A 20,041-nucleotide genomic window follows, 5' to 3' on the forward strand; every position below is an offset into this window, starting at 1 on the left:
TGTGAAGTTCCCACAGTCAGCGATGGTTTGGGGAGCCATGTCAGCTGCTGGTGTTGGTCCACTGTGTTTCATCAAGCCCAGAGTAAATGCAGCTGTGTACCAAGAGATTTTAGAGCACTACATGCTTCCGTCTGCTGAAAAGCTCTATGGAGATGAGGAATTCATTTTCCAGCATGATCTGGCACCTGCCCACAGTGCCAAAACCACCAGTAACTGGTGTACTGACCATGGCATTACTGTCCTCGATTGGCCTGCAAATTCCCCTGACCTGAACCCCATAGAGAATATGTGGGGTATTGTGAAGAAGAAGCTGAAAGACACCAGACCCAACAATGCTTATGAGCTAAAGGCCGCTATTGAAGCATCCTGGGCATCCATAACACCTCAGCAATGCCACAGGCTGATTGCCTCCATGCCACGCCGCATTGATGCAGTAATCCGTGCAAAAGGATTCTCAACCAAGTACTGAGTGCATTAATGGACATTTTCAAATGTTTGATTGTGTTTTGCTGTTATAAATCTTTTTTTTTTACTTGGTCTGAGGAACTATTCTAATTTTTTGAGATAGGATTTTTGAGTTTTCTTAAGCTGTATGCCATAATCAGCAATATTAAAATAATAAAAGGCTTGCAATATTTCAGTTGATTTGTAATGAATCCAGAATGTATGACATTTTTGTTTTTTTAATTGCATTACAGAAAATAAAGAACTTTATCACAATATTCTAATTTTCTGAGACAGTCCTGTATATATATTAATTGTAATTTATTATTATATATTATGTTCTAAGAGTACTCAGATCTTGTGCTTGAGTAAAAGTAGAAGTACTCAGATATTGCACTTGTCACCTTTTTCATACCTGATGAGTTTGCATCCCTGTATATATATATAAAATAATACAAATCTAAATGTTCTTAATAAATAGCCTTGTCTTAATGATATGGTCAGATTGGGTCAACTTGATTTAGATATTGGGACATTCCTGGTGGGCGGAGAGAGGAATTCTCATTGTGATAGCATGACCACCCTTACAGGATGTGCTGACTATTTAAAACAAGCGCTCCATTTGAGGAGAGAATGGAGAGAACCACGTGGATCGCATTTTGCACTTCACTGGCAGTGGGAGTGTAGCTAATGAAAAGGTAAGTTATGACTATACATTTTAAATGCACATATTTTACTGAACATTAACCAGGTAGCTTATATTCAGACTATGACACTGTGTTTGCATGCTTTAAAATGTAGCAATCAACATGAAGTAACTCAGTAAAAAACAGTTATAGCAACAGGTTTTTGTATATTAATCATTTCACTTTGGAGAGATTGCTACCTCATGTTAGCAGGCTAGCTAACGTAGCTATATTAGCTAGATAAAGTAGCTATGTAGCTAATGTATCCACATGTATCCGTATGCTAGCAAGCTAGCTAACGTAGCTAATTTGCATTAGCCTTGCACCTAGCGTTGAAACACCTGCTTAGTCTGCTTCAATCTAGGGCTGCTCAATTAATCGTATTTTAATCGCAATTACGATTATGGTTTGCAACTATTACGAAAACAACGTAATCGAAATAAAACGATTATTTTTTTATTATTATTATTACTTTTTCTTTCAATTTCTTTATTTGTTTTTATTGGTTTTTCAGTTGAATTATACTTAAAGCTCAGGGTAATCAACTGTTAAAAACATACTGTTCACATTTTTTATCTCCAATAAATGGATGTTTTCAAAGTAAATAGATAATCGTTTTTAATAATCGTGATATCAATTATTGACCCAAATGATCGAGATTATGATTTTTGCCATAATCGAGCAGCCCTACTTCAATCTATCAACTGTGTGACAAATGTGACTGGAATATTTTCTTTTTTTCTCTAAACTTTGTTTCAAATGTATCATGTATCCAAAAATAACATGTAGGAAAGATTGTGCTTGAAGTTAAAGTTATTTTTAGACCAGAGAGCATTTAACCTGCCAGAGAGGACCCTAATCCGGGTCTGGCAGGTAGTTTTTTCACGAAACTGTGTCTCAGGGCTTCTTTATATTTTTAAAAACCTATTAATGTGTCTTACTCACTTAACGGTTAGAAACTCAGCTAACTGAAGATATGAACCATTTTTACCGAAACAAAACACAAGTCTCACAAGAAGCGTCTAAATTAGCCCTGAGCGAAAAAATGCTAACATACTTATTAGCACAGAACTGAAGGTAAAAATACCCTTATTACTTATTTGTATTTCATTTTACTAAGGCTTAAAACTGAGCTAGAACCTGTTAAGGCTCAATTGTACTAAAGTGAAACCAGCAGCATCACCACCCTGCCCACAGTGTCCTAGATGTAGTTGTCTAATACTTAAAGTATTTTAATGAATTGCAATAATTATGGTGGTGTCTGGTCACATTAACGCTTCATTGTTTTTGATTATAGGATAAAAAATGGCGGGACTGAGACGCAGGAAACCCCCCCTCACCGATGCGATCGAACATGCGAGCGAGGCAGTTGACAAGACTGCAAAATTGGAAGTGATGTACATCAACTCTTTTAAAGGTATGTCTTTTTGTCATCAGTACAATTTGTGTTTTTATGTTCAAAGTTGTATCAGATCCTACACCCTTACTAGTACTTAGAGTTCATTGATTAAAGTACTGTTGCATTAATTGCATCCTCATACTATTGATAGATTTTGTATTGAAGGGCCTGATGGGAAAGCTGAATTGTTTGCCTGGTCTAGTGTGCCAGGATAATGTATAAACCAAACCAGAGATAATAACTATTATTACTATAATACTATCTAGTTTTGGTGGATTTGAATAAAAAACCATGGCAAGAAGATGAATCACTGTACATTTAATCATTTAAATAATAACCTGTAATTGGGATAGGTCGAGGGGTCTTTGCCACTTCTCATTTCCAAAAAGGAGACTTTGTGGTGGAGTACAGAGGGGAATTAATACATTCTGAAGAATCACAAAGGAGGAGGAGGATATATCATGTCAGCTGTGCTGTCTTTATGTTTGACTTCTACTGGCAAGAAAGAACATGGTGGTAACAGAGCTGCCAACATACACGATTTTGGCGTAGCAGATACGATTTCCAGGCCCTAATTACGCCGCTACGCTTGACTTGAATATCCTACGCATTACCTAACAAATCGAAAAATGAATCGGTGAGCTGGCAGCCTCGTGCATGTGTTGACATCCAACCAGCACTAAAGCTCACATATAAGCCGTTTTATGATTCGTCCCTTGCGTTGGCAAAGAGCCAATAGGATCGGCTGTACTTCTTTTTTGTAATGCCCTCACTACTGTTACCAGGATGCTATGCTGTTTTGGCTCCCGCTGTTGATGAAGAATTCTATTCATGTAGACCAGTGCCGTGCGGTGAGGTTCGTAGCTGGCTTTCAGAGTCAGATAGGCCTATGTGAAAAATATGTGAAGTCAATAGAGTATATTAAAACATACCCGTACTTTTTGGACTATAAGCCGCGCCTTTTTTCCCATTTTTCGACGCTGCGGCTTATGTAACGGTGCGGCTAATCTATGGATTTTTACAGCTAACGGCCAACACCTTTAACTCTATGGGCTCTATGGCCGGTCCGCGGACCCCCACCTTTAAGCGGCGGGTTCCAGCAGGAAAAGCTGGAGGTCGGAAAAGAGTGAGACAGGTAGCGCGCAAAAGTAAAAGTGGAACCGAGAGTGGTACGAGAGACAGAACGAGAGCAAGACAGACAGACATTACGAGAGCGAGACAGTTTGTCCCCGTACCACTGGTTGAAAACCGCTGCTCTAGATCACTGCCGGTACGTGCGCTGGGAGCGCACCGTTTAATTTTGAAAGTTGAAAAGTTTGTGTGTCTGAAACACTATGTGATACAGTACAGTTTACACAGCACAGTACATGTTCTGTAGCTACTATTGCAATAAATGCTAACACTTGAATACGTTATGCAAATATGCAACTTGTTTGTTGAAATGTTAATAAATGGGAGCTTCCTCAAACAGCCATCTCTTTCCCGACAATCCCCTCTGTGCACGAACCCTTACATATGGTAATTAAACATTAAAACACCTGCGGCAGATTCATCGGGGTAAATCATTATGGTTACATACTGTTACATATATATATCGGGGTAAAACCATCAAGCATCTTTGTAACAGAGCAGGGAGGCATTATACAGGAGGGGATATTTCCTCACTAGCATCTTTGTTACAGAGCAGGGAGGCATTATACAGGAGGTGCTAATTTCTCACTAGCTCCGCTAGCCTTTCTCTTAAATTCAACGGCGCGTGCCGTCTAACATAGACAATCACACTGTGACTGGTCGATCGAGTTATCTTCTGTCCCGTCGTATGAAACAAGCATTTTAGCTCAAGCAATGATCTCAGTAAATCGGGACGTGAAGTGATTAATGGAGTCTAGTGTCCAGGCTTTCGCACGCCCTCCTCATTGAGACAGAGATAGCCTACTGTTTGCCTCCCCTCTGCTTTTTCACCGCGGGTTTATGTCAGATCAGCAAGACTACAACACATAGGCCTACCTAAAATACATTACCTACTCAATGGATAGAAAGGACATAATACGAGTGTCTACAAACATTTCACAGACAATGAGAGAAAAAGGCATGCGTTTAATCCAGTTTGTGAGGGATTGCTCAATCTGACGTGAGGCGCCGCTCTTTGCTGCCTTACCCCGCTTGTCTCCTCTCTGTTTGAACCATAGACTGGTTTGAACAGGTCACGAGCAAATTCAGCTATTTTGGTTATAAAATTATTTAAGATAATTGGAATCATACAAAAATTACATTTATAGCACAGATAAGTAGAAAATATTAATATCTGTTTTATTTCATTATATAATTTAACATATGTGTTGTGTTTTTATTATCTTAATTTCTAATGGACCAATGATAATTCGTGAATACACTATGCCCGCGAAATCGCGGAGCGAGCTGTCAGTTGAAGTCTATCAAAAATGGATGGTGAACGTACTTGTCCTCCGCCGAAAAAGCGGCAAATTTCTGAACAGCGCTTCAAGCTAGAATATAACGCAGAATGGCCGACCATCACCCGGTCGAAGCTGGACGACTTCCACGCTTACTGTATGTTGTGTAAGGCAGATTTTAGCGTGAGGCATGGGGGCCGACACGACGTTGAAAAGCACACCAGGACTGCTAAACACACGTCATACAAGGCGGCAGTGGAAGCTACAAGGCCCATCGCGGGCTTCTTTACGGTTGACAGTGACACCAGTGTCATAAATGCCGAAGTGCTCGCTGTGGACTTTCTGGTGGAACACAACATCCCGATCGCGGTGGCCGACCACATCGGGCCACTGGTGAAAAAGATGTTTCCGGACTCGAAAATCGCTGGTAAGGCTCAAATGACAAATAGCCTCAATTCATCTCAAGCATTCATAGGCATAGATTTATATCTGTATACTGTCACAATACACTCTACAATCTGTACAGACTAGCCTATATAAAACAGTTACAGTACTGCCCTGGTTGATAATCTGATTTAAATCTTGCAAATTAATGATTGCTAATTTATACTGATACTGTATCATTCTGATAAACATTTTTCATTTTATGTAAAAGTGAAAAAAAAATAGCCTAGGCCAACTTACTCTACAGAGGATTAATATCATGATTGTAATTCTGCAATTCTGTGTAATCTAGAGTATAATCATGATAATACAATTCAATATTTTTGTGATTGCAATTGCAGGAAAGTATGGGTCTGGTCGCACAAAGAGCAGCGCCATTGTTGGAGCCCTTGCCAAGGAGGATGCGTCTGTGATCACGGAGGCAATGAGGACAGCTCCATACTCCCTAGCCACGGATGGGAGCACTGACTATGGAGACTGTAAGCTGTATCCTCTTGTTGTGAAGTACTTTGATCGAGGACTTGGGCGTGTTCTGACAGTACTGCTATCTTTGCCAGAGTGTCATGAGGCATCTACTGGGCAGAACATATTCAAACTCATTGACAATGAACTTGAGAAACGTAGCATATCCTGGGACAACTGCATGAGTTTTGGGGCAGATAATGCCATGGTGATGCAGGGACTCAAAGCTGGCACGGCAGGCTACATCAACAAAAAAAACAGTGCAGTATATGTGCTGGGATGCCCGTGCCATCTAATTCATCTAGCTGCAGAAAAAGCTGCTGCTCAGCTTCCAGTGTCCATTGAAGAGCTGCTGGTGGACATATACTTCTACCTAGACAAATCCAGCAAGAGGAAACAGGGACTGAAGAAATTTCAGGATCTGTGTGGAGTGGAAATGAGAAAGATTGTTAAACATGTAAGTACGAGGTGGCTCTCTTTAGATAAATGCATCGCCAGGTTGTTGCAGCAGTGGCCTGCATTGCTGCAATACTTTGAGTCAGAACAGTCTGGGCACAGCAGCAAGAACAAATCCACGCAGAGCAGCAGCAAGGACAAGACCACGCAGAGCAGCAGCAAGGACAAGACCACTCACAGTGTTAGCAAGGACAAGTCCACGCAGAGCAGCAGCAAGGACAAGTCCACCCACAGTGTTAGCAAGGACACATCAACCCACAGTAACGGCAGCAAGGACAATTCTCAGTTTGATTTGGCAGGCTATCTCTTTCGCCAACAAAACCTAGCCAAATTCAGTCAGGGAAAGAAAACACCAGCAGCTGCAACCACACAGCCCAAGACTGCAACGGCAAAGCCCAACACATCTAGCGCTGCACCCACTCGGCCCAAGACATCTAGCACTGCACCCACTCAGCCCAAGACATCTAGCACTGCACCCACTCAGCCCAAGACATCTAGCACTGCACCCACTCAGCCCAAGACATCTAGCACTGCACCCACTCAGCCCAAGACATCTAGCACTGCACCCACTCAGCCCAAGACAGGGGCACAACAGAGAGTGCAGAGGGCATGTCAACATCTGCAGGACCCAACATTCCATCTTTACTGCTACTTTCTGAGTGCGGTCCTGCCGATATTTGATGAGGCCAACACTCTGCTGCAGCTAGACAAACCCTGCATACAAGTACTACACAGGACTTTGACCACACAGCTGAAGAATCTCTTGAACCGATTTGTGAAGCCTCAGGTGATTAATGCAGCTGCTAAGGTTCACCAGGTACCATTTAGGGAACCAAGCAACCAGAAGAGCAATGAGACCTTGTTCATTGGGCAAAACACCAGAGACTTCATAGCAGATCACCCTGAGCTTGAGGAGCTGCAGCTGGCCCAGGTCTTCAGCGCTGTGCGGGCATTCTACATGAAGGCTGTTGAGTACATGGTGAAGAAGTTTCCCTATGATGACCCAGTGTTACGGAATGCTTCTGTGGCTGACATGTCTGCACGGGACAGCGCAGAGTTCAATTCTGTGAGGTACTTCACAGGCAGATTCCCCTGCTTGAAGATGAATGCTGAGGAGATGGACAAGCTTGAGGGTCAATTCATGACCTACCAAACCGATGCTCTGCCAGAAAGCATCACCAGCTGTGACAGACCAGACACACAGTGGCACCTGATGAGTCAGCTGAAGGATGGAAATGGCCATCTCAAGTACCCTTTACTCTGCAAGGTAATGCTGGCTATCCTCTGCATCTTCCATTCCAATGCAGACTGCGAACGCATCTTCAGTCTTGTCACAAAAAACAGAACGGAGTTCAGACCTAGTATGGGAATGGAGACCCTGAGTAACCTCATTACCCACAAACAATTCATGGTGGCAAAGGGGTCTGTCTGCTACAAGCAGGCGTACTCCAAGACAACTCTTGCCAAGGCCAAGTCAGCAACCTATGACCATCTAAAGTGAGAGGTTGATCAGATGGTCATGTCACAGCCAAAGGTTCCCTTGAGTTGAACTCTGTTCTAAAAAAGGCTGTGTACAGGTTTTTCATGTGTTATTGTTCAGTATTGTTTCATGATGAATTCTGTTCGGTTAATAAAAATATTTTTTTGTGTATGTTGGTGTTTAATTGTGTGCAACAGTACAGGGAAAAGGAGAAATTATACACAAAAAATTTACTTTGCAGAAAAACATGTCCTAATATGACCTAGATTGCATCTCAGAGCATGTAAAGTCTCTGGCTTCTGATAAGATAAGATAAGATAACTTTTATTAATCCTGTAAGGGAATTGCACATGTTATAGCAGCAGGGTGATAGGAAAAGGAATAGGGAACTATATATACATACAATTTACAGTAAAATAGAAACAGTTGAATACAAAAGATAAATAGAAATAAGTAAAGTAAAAATGAAATAAGGGGGCATTCTGGGGGCTTCGGCGGACCTCGGACCCCCCGCCGGAAAAAAAATTGCCTTCCTCCGCTCGGCATGCTACTACTTTCTATAACACAATGTTGGCAGCTCTGTGGTAAGTACTAAATACAATTTTACATATTTGAAATTGAGTTGCAAGTTGTTATTTTATGAACATAAAACGTGGTTTATTTTTATTAAGTGTTGATGCAGCACAAGAAGATTCCAGTCTAGGAAGATTAGTCAATGATGACCACAAACATCCAAACTGCAAAATGAAGAAGGTCGTGGCAGAGAACAAGCCACACCTCTGTCTCTTTGCACTTCGAGACATTAATCCTGGAGAAGAGATAACATACGATTACGGAGGAACTGATTGGCCTTGGAGAAAACAGGTTTGAAAAATATATTTGCAACATTTCAAGTAGATTTGACAACAATTTATTTGCTTATGGGTGTGTTAGTAAATATTAGATTAGGAGTTATTCTCTTTCCTCGCATTTAGACGAACAGTTGTTTCTACCTTCTAATTTTTGGATAAGGTAAAGGCACCGTCTTATCAATAATAATGTTGAATTATTCTTCAGGTTGGAGAGCAAGCTACTGCCATCGAGTCTTCTGAGGCTGAGATCCCCAGTACGAGTGAGCCAGCTCCTCAGAGATCTTCAATCTCCGACACACAGGTACGTCTTCAATGGATTTTCCCCTTGACTTAATATCCCTAATAATTCAGTATAGAACCATTTCCTGCTTTATTGATATTTGGTATTGGCATTTGATGGTTCAATTGGCTTTTCTGTAGATCAGTGTATCTCTGAATTTTTGCTGCTGAACACAGTCAGGTTTTTGGGATTAAATGGGGTCCAGTCACAGGGCCGAAAGCAGAATACTCTCACACACACATGTCAGGGGTGCTGTTGTTGTGGGGTCCACGTTACTGTGTTACCATCACCACATTAAACTACACTTCTTTCAATTTTTCTGACCATAAACTGAAGGAAACTTCAGGTTTGACATGTGTGCTCCAACGTTAGCTCAGTTTGCCTTGTACCGGTCATACCAGCTGTTGGTGAGAGGTCAATTCATGCTGCCAGACTTCACCTACACCTCTTTTTAACTGTTTGAGTTTCATGAGGCAACATATTTAAAGCACATATCAGAGCCAAATTCATATATCAAATTAAGAATCATTATGAGTCACATAAACATTATCCAATACCTCCTTACTCATTTTGTGTAGGTTTTCTGTTTATGTTAAGTGTTGTTGCATTGAAACAATATATTAATAATGTTGAATTATTCTTCAGGTTGGAGAGCAAGCTACTGCCATCGAGTCTTCTGAGGCTGAGATCCCCAGTACGAGTGAGCCAGCTCCTCAGAGATCTTCAATCTCCGACACACAGGTACGTCTTCAATGGATTTTCCCCTTGAGTTAATATCCCTAATAATTCAGTATAGAACCATTTCCTGCTTTATTGATATTTGGTATTGGCATTTGATGGTTCAATTGGCTTTTCTGTAGATCAGTGTATCTCTGAATTTTTGCTGCTGAACACAGTCATGTTTTTGTGATTAAATGGGGTCCAGTCAGGGTGCCTTAAGCAGAGTAGTTTCACACACACATATCAGGGGTCCTGTTGTTGTGGGGTCCATGGTAACTGGATGATAAAGTAAACATTTAAAAGAAAGATCATTTAATATTTATTTTTAATTCATGTTTTAGTCCTAATAAATCATTGAAACGTTTTTCTATCAATCAATCAATGTTTATTTATATAGCCCAATATCACAAATGTTACATTTGTCTCAGTGAACTTCACAGTTTGTACAGAATATCAGTAGACAATACGACACCCTCTGTCCTTAGACCCTCCCATCGTACAAGGAAATACCTTGTTTTACATACGTTTTAAATCATCAAGACATTTAAATGTTTTTTTTTTTTTAAATGATACTTATATTAACAATGTAGGCTGTTATTCTTTCCATATAATTATAAGTTAATTCATTTGAAATAGCACTTCAACATTTGAATTATTTTTTTTCATTCACTGTTATAGATTCAGCCAGAAGCTAAAGTAATGGCTTTGCTCTATATTGACACAAATCTAATGTCACGTTGCTCAATGAAATGGTGAAACATGTTATAAAAGAAATATCAAACATTTTCAGTTTTCTTCATGCTAGTTCATCGGCATATCCATACATCAATGTTTGCGTGTTATGTTAGCATATTCTTTACTATGTTTTATTTTCTTTAGCATTTAGGTGAAACAGAGTCCTATCTTTTAAAGAAAAAAGATGGGATGATGGTTTCCCTTGTAAACTACACAGATTCAGACGAATCTCAGAGTCCGTCCCGAATTGCCATCCATGACGATAGCTCTCAGGTATTGTCATACATTCAGTTTTGTGTATTAATTTATATATATATATATATATATATATATATATATATATATATATATATATTTATATATTTATATATATATATATATCTATTGGTACAAATGCCAACTACATACATTTATTTTGGACACTCCAGGCATGGAGTCCAGGTACTGACATTGAACTCAAAGAAGACAAAGATATTTTCCCAAGGCTGAGGAGGACTTAAAGCATACAGGTAAGCAACATTTATGTAGAGATGATCAATGTACTAATCCTTATATTTTGTTACTGGTGGTTTCAATACATTGTAATTTAAAGTCTGAATAGCAATTGTTTAATAGGTGAAGTAATTTATAATCTATTTTCTTAAGATGACCAGCCAGATTGAGTTTGGTTCAGATGAGCTCTTTGACCCCAGCTCAGCGGACAGTGGAGAGGAATATATTCCTAAAACGAGTGAAGACTCTTCTGGTACAGACACAAGCGAAGTTATTGACCTAGTCCACAAGAAAGACAGCATGCTTGGACGCCAATACTTTCAAAAGCTGTCTCACATCAGATATGAATGTCTCTTACCAACCCAAGTGAACAGTAGTTCTTCACAGCAGGTGCCCAACAGAGGACGCTCCCCCTCAAGAAGAGATAGCAATTATAGTATTAAACGCAAAAGACAATGTTTAGGCAGTGGATCCTGTCCCACAACACGAACCATAGAGGGTAAATCGTTAAAACAGGGTATAGTTGGCGACACTGGATCCGTATCTGAAAACTCGACACATGAAGTTGAACCAAATCTTCCTGATGGGGCCTCTTCCCTTCTTACAGAAAACGAAGTAGCTGAAGGTTCACGTTCACCTTGCATACCTGCCGTTTGTAAAAAGGAGGATGGGTCAAGAATGTACAACAAAAAGCAATATTGTTTGTACTGTAAGATAGGAGTTGGAAAAATAGCAAGGCATTTGGAGCGTGCGCATCACAATAAGCCTGACGTTGCACAGGCTTTGTCCTTCCCAAAAGGTTCTAAAGAAAGAAGAATGCATTTGGAACATTTAAGAAACAGAGGCAACTTCGCCCACAATGTTGAGATATTAAATGCTGGCGTTGGAAATCTTGTTTCTCGCAAGCAACCCAAACAGGACTCTCAAGCACAGAATTTCCTCCATTGTGTTTATTGTCAAGGATTGTTCAACAAGAAACTCCTTTGGCGGCACATGAAGATCTGCAAGTTCAAACCCAATGTTCCACAAAAACCTGGCAAAACCCGTGTCCAGGCCCTGTCTGCATTTGCTGTACCTCCACCACCTGGCGTCAAGATAGAGTTTTGGAAGCTGTTAAACAACATGGTTCAAGATGATGTTTATATTGCTGTCAAATCTGATGTATGTATCATGGAGTATGGTGAGTACCTGTATCACAGGCTTGGATATGATGTTGGCAAGCATGAATACATACGGCAGAAACTGAGGGAGCTTGGAAGGCTTCTGGTATGTTCGACGAAAACTACTCCCTTAAAGACCATTCAAGACCATGTCAAACCCATCAATTTCTTGCATGTTGTGCAAGCAGTCAAACATGTGGCAGGCTTCGACAGTGAAACCAATACATACAAGTGCCCAAGTCTTGCCCTTAAAATTGGACATAGCTTGAAAAAGATTTCAATGCTTGTTGAAAGCCGTGCAAACGTACAGAGCAACTACTCAGCAGCTAAAGATGCTCGTACGTTCCGCAGAGTATATGAAACCCGATGGAATGAACTGATTTCTGCCGCATCACTGAGAACCCTTCAGGAATCCAAGTGGAATGCTCCTCAGTTGCTTCCATTTACAAAAGATGTCCAGACTCTCCATTCTTATTTAGATGTGCAACAACAAGAAGTTCACAGTAAATTGTCTGCAGATAAATCTCCCCAGACATGGTCACAGTTAGCAAAGGTCACTTTGACACAAGTCATTTTGTTTAACCGACGTAGAGCAGGGGAAGTTTCAAAAATGCCCCTATCTGCATATTTGTCTCAAAATCCATCAGATCCTCAGGAAGATGTGAATATTGCCCTGTCAGAACTAGAAAATAAACTATGTAAATACTTCAGGAGGATAGAGATAAGAGGAAAGAGGGGAAGAAAGGTCCCTGTGCTTTTGACCCCAGCAATGCAGCAAGCACTGGATCTGCTCGTCGGCACACGGCAGGAATGTGGGGTTCCTAAGGAGAACATTTACTTGTTTGCGAGACCATCTGCTTTCACCTGCTACCGCGGTTCTGATTGCCTTCGATACTTTGCCAAGGCCTGTGGTGCAAAGAATCCTGAAAGTCTCACCTCTACAAAACTACGCAAGCAAACTGGAACTCTGTCTCAGGTTCTTAACCTCACCAATACAGAGCTGGATCTGTTGGCGGATTTTCTCGGCCATGACATAAGAGTGCATCGGCAATTCTACAGACTTCCTGAGGGCACCCTTCAGCTTGCTAAGATCAGCAAACTTCTCATGGCCTTGGAGCAAGGACGCCTGGCAGAATTCCAGGGCAAAGACCCTGGATGACATCAGCATTGATCCTGAGGGTAAAATATTTTTTTACATGTTCATACATGAAATACCAATTCTGTTTCCAAAGTAATTGTACTTGTATATAAAAACATATTTTTCTAGGGCATTATTGGAGCATGTCAGACTTAATTTAAGTGCATTGTGCTTCTACTAATTCATTCTTCATTCTCCTTCCTCTAACCCCAAACTCACAGAGAATGTTCGCATGGACAGCGACAATGAGACAGTGTGTGAGTCAGACTCACAAGGTAAATATTATTTTTAAGTGGGACCATGCTATGTCCCATTCAAGTTTGTGGTATATGATCCTGATCTTTAGTACTGTAGCAGTTTGTATCAGCTGTATCGGCAAGTCAGATTGTTGTAATTACCATCAATTTGATTAGATTTGTATCATGTACTTCATAAAAATACATTAAATATTGCATCATAAATACAAAATTGTAAGACTTAAATTACTGATGTGATATGAATGAAAGATTACTTTGATATTACAAACCAGTTCACACTGTAGAGCTCAGCTGTAAATAAAAGCAGCGAAGAAATACAAGTTTGTTTGGGTAGACAAAAGGAGGGAGAACATAGTAAAGAAAGGATCAGATTTGTTTTTAGCCATTATACACCCATTGAAAAAAGCCGCATCAAATATTCGAGTTTTAGCTCGGGATATATCTAATTTTCTTGCAACACATAATTGATTATTTTTTATATCTGGTTTTCAGAGGGTCAAGTCACATCCACTCAGATGGAGAATGAAACAACAATGAGAGATGGGAGCAATACAGATGAAGCATCGCAACAGGGCCCCATGACACCTCCACCAGCTGCTCAACCACAGACCCAGAGAAGGCAAAAAGGTCAACTTTTTAGACAATACTTTGTTACTGAATGCTCTTCCATGGTTGATGTAATGTTTCATGGTTCTACACTGACATCTTTTAGATCTGCTTGTGTATAATGTTAACTCTTTTGAATATATAACATTACATTTGCATCTTCTATTTGCTCTCTTGCATTTTGAGTTACTGGTTAGCAATTTTTCTTTGTTTCAATCCAATGTAAAAGGGTTATTTCAAACGCATTAGAAAATGTATACCTAGTTTACCACCAGGATTATGCAGTTAGTTTTGGTACGTTCATGTGTGAGGTAGGGGTTTCACAACTACCATTATTTACTAGTCGACAAGTTTTTCAAAATAGTAGTCGACTAGTTGTTACGTCGTCATAAAGACACACAAAGAGAGGTGTAAAACTGTATGTTGTATTGCAATGCATACAGTTACGTTAAACACTGTAACAAAGCAGCATTTTAATTTGGGTTACATGGCTGATTAAATAAAAAACAGTAAGTGGACTCACCAAATCTACTGCAAAAACTCTGTTAAGAACATAAATGCAACGTAAATCCAGTGCGCATTGCGCAACACTTTACTCGCTGTCACTGTCCTCCTCGATAAGGATGTCCACCCTTCCAGGTTTTTTGGTTTGCGTTAAGGAAGACCAAAGCATCAACATGTGAGGGAAGGAGGCTTGACCGCTGTCGGGTGACAGTGGTGCCTGCCAGGGAAAACATCCGTTCACTTGGGGTGCTGGTGTAGCCAGGTAGCTCCTGGAAAGCTTGGCTAAACGGGGGAAGCGGTTCGCGTTTTGTGCCCACCACTTGAGAGGGTTATCCATTGTGGGGATATGGGGTGTCTGCTGGCAGTAATCCCGTAGCTCATCCGCGCCACTGTTGACCCGTGTTTTCTTGTTGCTCTCGAAATGAGGTCCAAACAGCTGTTCAAAGAGGGGGTGCTAGTGGAGCACGCTCGTGAACTTTTAGCGCCGGAGCTAAAACTGAAACTGTAGAGTGCATAGGTGCGGCGCATTTGCGCATAAGATGAGGACCCCTGAATGTCGGGCGTGTTTTGCTGGAGCATTTTGCAGCGCCAATGTCGGCATCCTCATCTCCCACGTTTGCCTCCATTTTGTTCACGACTAGATGACTAGGGCCTACAGCGCTGAGTGGTAATGGTAGTGAACTAGTCGAGTAGTTGGTGAAACCCCTAGTGTGAGGTTTTGAGATATTCTCCTCTGAAACTTCTGCCACCATGCCCTTTATATCTAAGGTCAATGTAATCAGAATTATTGCTGACATTCTGGAAGAATGTCGTAAAACTACTTAATGTGTATTATTGTTTATTATTATTTTTTGTACCAATCAATATAGATTTATTATAGAATCTAAAATGGAGACCGAATTTATTTACATATTATGCTACTTGTGTTATTATTCATATATGTCTATCAACTTTTTCTCTCATAACTTTTCCATAGCAGTTCCAGAAAAACACAAAATAATTTATTTGTGTCATTTTTATACAGGTCGGCAGCCTTTCAAGAAAAAGCTGTGGGAAAAGATGGAGATCCAAGCTGTTGAGAAGCACATGATGACCTTCATTAACACATGTCGCGTTCCGCGGAAAAGCGACTGCGATAAGTGTCTTGAAATGGAAGGAGAAGCACTCAAACAAAGAAATTGGTTGGCCATAAAGTTTTACATAAAGAATCGGATCACAGCTCTCAAGAGCAAAATGTAAAGTGATCATTGATGTCTGTTGACACCATTAGTTTTTGTTGTCAAGTGTAATGCTTGCAAAAGTGAAATCATTGATGCAAGCCACTATACAAATATAGATCATACTTTATTTCTTATTTCACCCCTCATTGATATCCTCTTAATACCTCCTTTTCTTTTATCTGAATTATTCACAATTTCCTCCTGCCTTATCTCTTCAACGTTATCTATTTCATCTTATCTTCTCTTACCTCTATGCTTTTTAAATCTCATCTCTTTTTTGTAATCTTCCTTTTATCTCAACTACCTTATCATCTCTTCTAGTTTCTCATATAATCTTGTTTTTTTCTTAACACAATTTAATCTTGTCCCTTTTCACACTTTCAATTTCCTTATTTCTTTCAATGTCCCAAATATCACATCTGGTGTTCTCGTCTGTATCTACCATTTTATTGTCATGAATCGCATATCGTTACTTAAGTAATCTCCCTTTATGTCTAACATAAAAGTTTTGAAGGTTAAATTCTTTCAGTGACCTTAGACCCTCATTTAAAAACAAGTTGTTTTTTAAGTCCTTTTTGGGACCTTTGTTATACAGTATAATAATGCCGTTCTTAAATGGCGATACCTTTTTGTGTACACAGAATACAGTTCTTTTGAAAATTAAAAGTCTAATAACGACAATTTCCTTGTATTTACTGGACATTACAATTACTATTTAAGCAGAATAGCCTTATAAGCATGACTTATATGGCTTCAATAATTAACACTTAGAACACAAACCCCTCTTTATTTAAAAAGTAGGAAACTGATGCACATTCAGTAAATGTACTGTGAGTCTCATTCACGAGTTCAGACATCCCTGTGTCACAGTGTGTAAATAGACTTATAAAAAACATGACTATAATAGCTTATATAGTAATTAAAATGATATCAGTACATTGGAATTCAATATAACTATCACTCAACAGACGCTACATGTTGACACTAAAGGTGAAAATCATTCTGCATCATGATAGCCCTCACTTTGACAGTCAAAGGTGTTACATTGTTACCTAAAGTAAGTTTAGTAATACAGTGTGCAAAGTGACCCCACTAATGTTTTAAACCAGACATTGTATTTTTGGAGCCCACACATGACTAAAAGCCAGACAGCGTGTATATATGGACCCCTCCTGTAACTCTGTACTTGACAAGACCCCATGAAACGGGTTATAGTCCGGTCAGTGACCTCTACTTTCTCTGATTGATAATTTGAAGTGAAATCTTTGTTTGAGTCCACTTCAGGATTCTGCCTGATTTTTTACAGTGCTGTACAACCTTCAGAAAGGGTGGATCCCAAAAGGGATGGTCTGGTCAGGTACCCCCAGAATGCAATAAAGACAAGGATGTGTGTGTGTATGTGTGTGTGTGTGTGTGTGTTAGTGAGAGAGAGAGAGTGTGTGTGTGTGTGTGTGTGTGTGTGTGTGTGTTAGTGAGAGAGAGAGAGTGTGTGTGTGTGTGTGTGTGTTAGGGGTTTCACAACTACCAATATTTACTAGTCGACACATCTTTCAAAATAGTACTCGTCGACTAGTCGTTACGTCATAATGAAGACACACAAAGAGAGGTGTACAACTGTATTTTATATTGGAACTCATACAGTAACATTAAACACTGCATTTTAATTTGTGTCACATGGCTGAGTAAATAACAAACAGTAACTGGACTCACCAAAATCGACAGCAAAAAAACTCTTGTTTACATAAATGCCACGTAAATCCAGTGCGCAACACTTTATTCGCTGTCCTCCACGATAACGTCCACCTTTCCATATTTTTGGTTTGGTTTGAACACCAACGCATCGACATGTGAGGGAAGGAGGCTTGACCGCTTTCGAGTGACAGTGTTGCCTGCCAGGGAAATAACCCTCTCACTCGGGGTGCTTGTGGCTGGAATAGCCAGGTAGCTCCTCGAAAGCGGGGGAAGCGGTGCATGTTTTCTGCCCACCACTCCAGTGGATTATTTATTGTGGGGATATGCGGTGTCCGCTGGCAGTAATCCCGTAGCTCATCATCCGCTTCACTGTTGACCCGTGTTTTCTTGCTGTTCGTTTGCCTCTGTTCAGTGCTGACGCCGGTCCGTTGCTCACTGGTGCTAGCATTACTGCTAGTGCTAGCTGTCGGCAGCGGGTGTCTCATCTTCAGATGGTTGCGCATAGCAGATGCATTTGTATTGTACTTAAGTACAGCTGTACACAACTGACACTTCACTGTGGAGTTGGTTACATCTTCGTTGAAGTACTGCCATACATAAGAATGTCGGACGTGTTTTGGAGCATTTTGCAGCACCTCATTTACCTCAATTTTTTTCACGACTAGTCGACTAGGGCCTACAGCGCCGACTAGTGGTAAAGGTAGTCGACGATGCAAAACAAGTTACATTTTACCTTTTTAGAGAGGTTTAGCAAAAAAAACTCCACCTCTGGGGTGATTTTGGTGGAAATGGGTGTCTTTTTAACCATTAGAGCCAATAGAATCGAAGGGGGATTTACGTTCTCATTCATAACACTCCGTTCGATGTCTCACTATGGGATGCGTCTCAACGCGTATGCAAACAGAAGCATCAATCTCATTACGCCAATCCTGATTGTCTGGTGATCTTGACGTCTACGTCACGGAATCCACCCACCCTATAAGTAGCTTGCGCTACGACGCAGTGTCATTCAAACACCTCTTCTCGCTTCAGAGCACATGTCGAATTATCAGTAGTTGGGCTAGCTTAACGGTCCACAGACTGAACCCAAAGCTAACATTCGATCGACAGGCGCTTGCCGGTTACTTTTTTGCTTTGCAAGAAGACTGAACAATATTAACACACCAGTTAATATTGTAATCTGCCTCGCCGTTTCTTTCTTTCGAAATTACGGTAAGGTTTGATTTTTTCTTCAAGCTAGTAACATACCTGTTGCTAGCTTTTCTTCCCTCCACACCGACACCACGGTAGCGAGGACGTTCTCTTTTCTCTCTCACACCAGATGCGACGGAGATAAAAACAAAAGGTATTAACACACCAGTTAATATTTTTTAAAGAATAAAATCTACGCCGTCGCTTTTTCCTTTCGGATTAACGACAAGGTTGTTTTTTTTTCTCAGTAACGTACCTGTTACTAGCGTGTCCACTCCACGCCGACACCCCGGCGAACAAAGATGGACCCTTCTCTCCCTCACACCAGAGGAGTCAGGGACTCGGAGGCTCGGCTATGCGGCTGCGGGTTTAAGATCTCAGGCACAGACTCACACCAGGTCTGCTCGTCCTGCCTCGGGCTGGAACACGCCCAGGAGGCTATCGATAACCCCGGCTCGTGTGGGCATTGTGCCCGCTTCACCATTAAGAGCCTCCGCCGACGGCTAGCATGCCAAGTTAGCTTGTCGGGACAGGACCCCCTCATGTCCGCTGTTTCGCCGGCCGGCAATCAAGACATGGGGGCGTCCGCCGCAGACATTGAGCCCCGCGCTGTGTCAGGCTGGGGCTCAATAACAGCGGCAGCCGCTGAACCGGAGCCCCGCGCCGTGTCAGGCTGGGGTCCGGTGGCGGCAAGAGCCGCGAGAGCGGAGCCCCGCGCTTTGTCAAACTGGGGCTCCCAACTGGACCTCACCATGGTTCCACCCGCGGAGGATGTCCTGGAGTTGGACTATATGGAGGAAGAAGAGGATGCCTCTGAGTTCCTCCTGTCCGACTCGGATGACATCTTCGTTTCATCGGCTCAGGCTGCAAAGCCGGGAGCGATGTCCGCTCTCCCGGGCGAAAGCACACCAGCTTCGCCCAGCCTAAGTATGGACTTGCAGGCCATGTGTCAACGCGCTGCGTCCAGGCTGGACATCCCATGGCCTGAAATGGCCAAGGAGACCTCCAGATCTCGCTACGAGGGGAAGCAATTGCCCCAAGCAGCGAGGACGAAGAGGCAGCTCCTTCCAGTCTTTCCGGAGATGCTGGACAAGGTGTCGGTCTCGTGGAGAGACCGCCCTTTCAGCAACAAGGCCCCAATCCAGGGTGCCTCCTCCCTGGACTGTGACGGTATGGAGAGGCTCGGCCTGCTCTGCATGCCGCCCATGGAACCGCTGGTGGCAGCCCACCTCCAACCGAGGCTGGCTTCGACACCGAGCAGGGACCCCACGATACCGGCAAAGGCAGACCGTTTTCAGTCAGCGATGACCGAACGGGCCTATAAAGCCGCAGATTTGTCCGCCAGGGCACTCAACGTCTCCTCGCTGCTGACCGCCTACCAGGCGGAGCTCTGCGAAGACTTGTCGAGCAAAC

General features: G+C 41.7%; 2 protein-coding genes across 20 annotated transcripts in view; both read left to right on the forward strand.

Moving 5' to 3' along the window:
- Positions 1-776: 776 nt before the first annotated feature.
- Positions 777-20,041, forward strand: part of LOC307026110 (N-lysine methyltransferase KMT5A-like) — a 161,126-nt gene continuing 141,861 nt past the window's right edge. For 12 of the 19 annotated variants that reach the window (XR_013804331.1, XR_013804332.1, XR_013804333.1 and 9 more), the window contains exons 1-7: positions 777-1,142; positions 2,428-2,547; positions 2,883-3,045; positions 8,454-8,646; positions 8,839-8,934; positions 9,559-9,654; positions 10,513-10,641. Coding sequence is in view for 2 of the 19 variants with exons in the window: in XM_079661247.1 (XP_079517373.1) it covers positions 2,436-2,547; positions 2,883-3,045; positions 8,454-8,646; positions 8,839-8,934; positions 9,559-9,654; positions 10,513-10,641 (789 nt within the window). In the remaining 17 variants the exon portion in view is untranslated. Of the gene's footprint in view, positions 1,143-2,183; positions 2,208-2,427; positions 2,548-2,882; positions 3,046-8,453; positions 8,647-8,838; positions 8,935-9,558; positions 9,655-10,512; positions 10,642-10,796; positions 14,043-15,549; positions 16,632-20,041 lie in introns of those variants that run through there. The other 7 variants (XR_013804346.1, XR_013804344.1, XR_013804345.1 and 4 more) reach the window with 7 other exon arrangements.
- Positions 3,054-7,953, forward strand: LOC307026111 (uncharacterized protein). The gene is made up of 2 exons (XM_079661249.1): positions 3,054-5,367; positions 5,726-7,953. Exons 1-2 carry the CDS (start codon positions 4,971-4,973, stop codon positions 7,801-7,803), a joined length of 2,475 nt encoding a protein of 824 aa, XP_079517375.1. The 5' UTR covers positions 3,054-4,970; the 3' UTR covers positions 7,804-7,953.

Source organism: Notothenia rossii (assembly GCF_949606895.1).
Source record: "Notothenia rossii genome assembly, chromosome: 12".
In the NCBI taxonomy this organism is placed as follows: domain Eukaryota; kingdom Metazoa; phylum Chordata; class Actinopteri; order Perciformes; family Nototheniidae; genus Notothenia; species Notothenia rossii.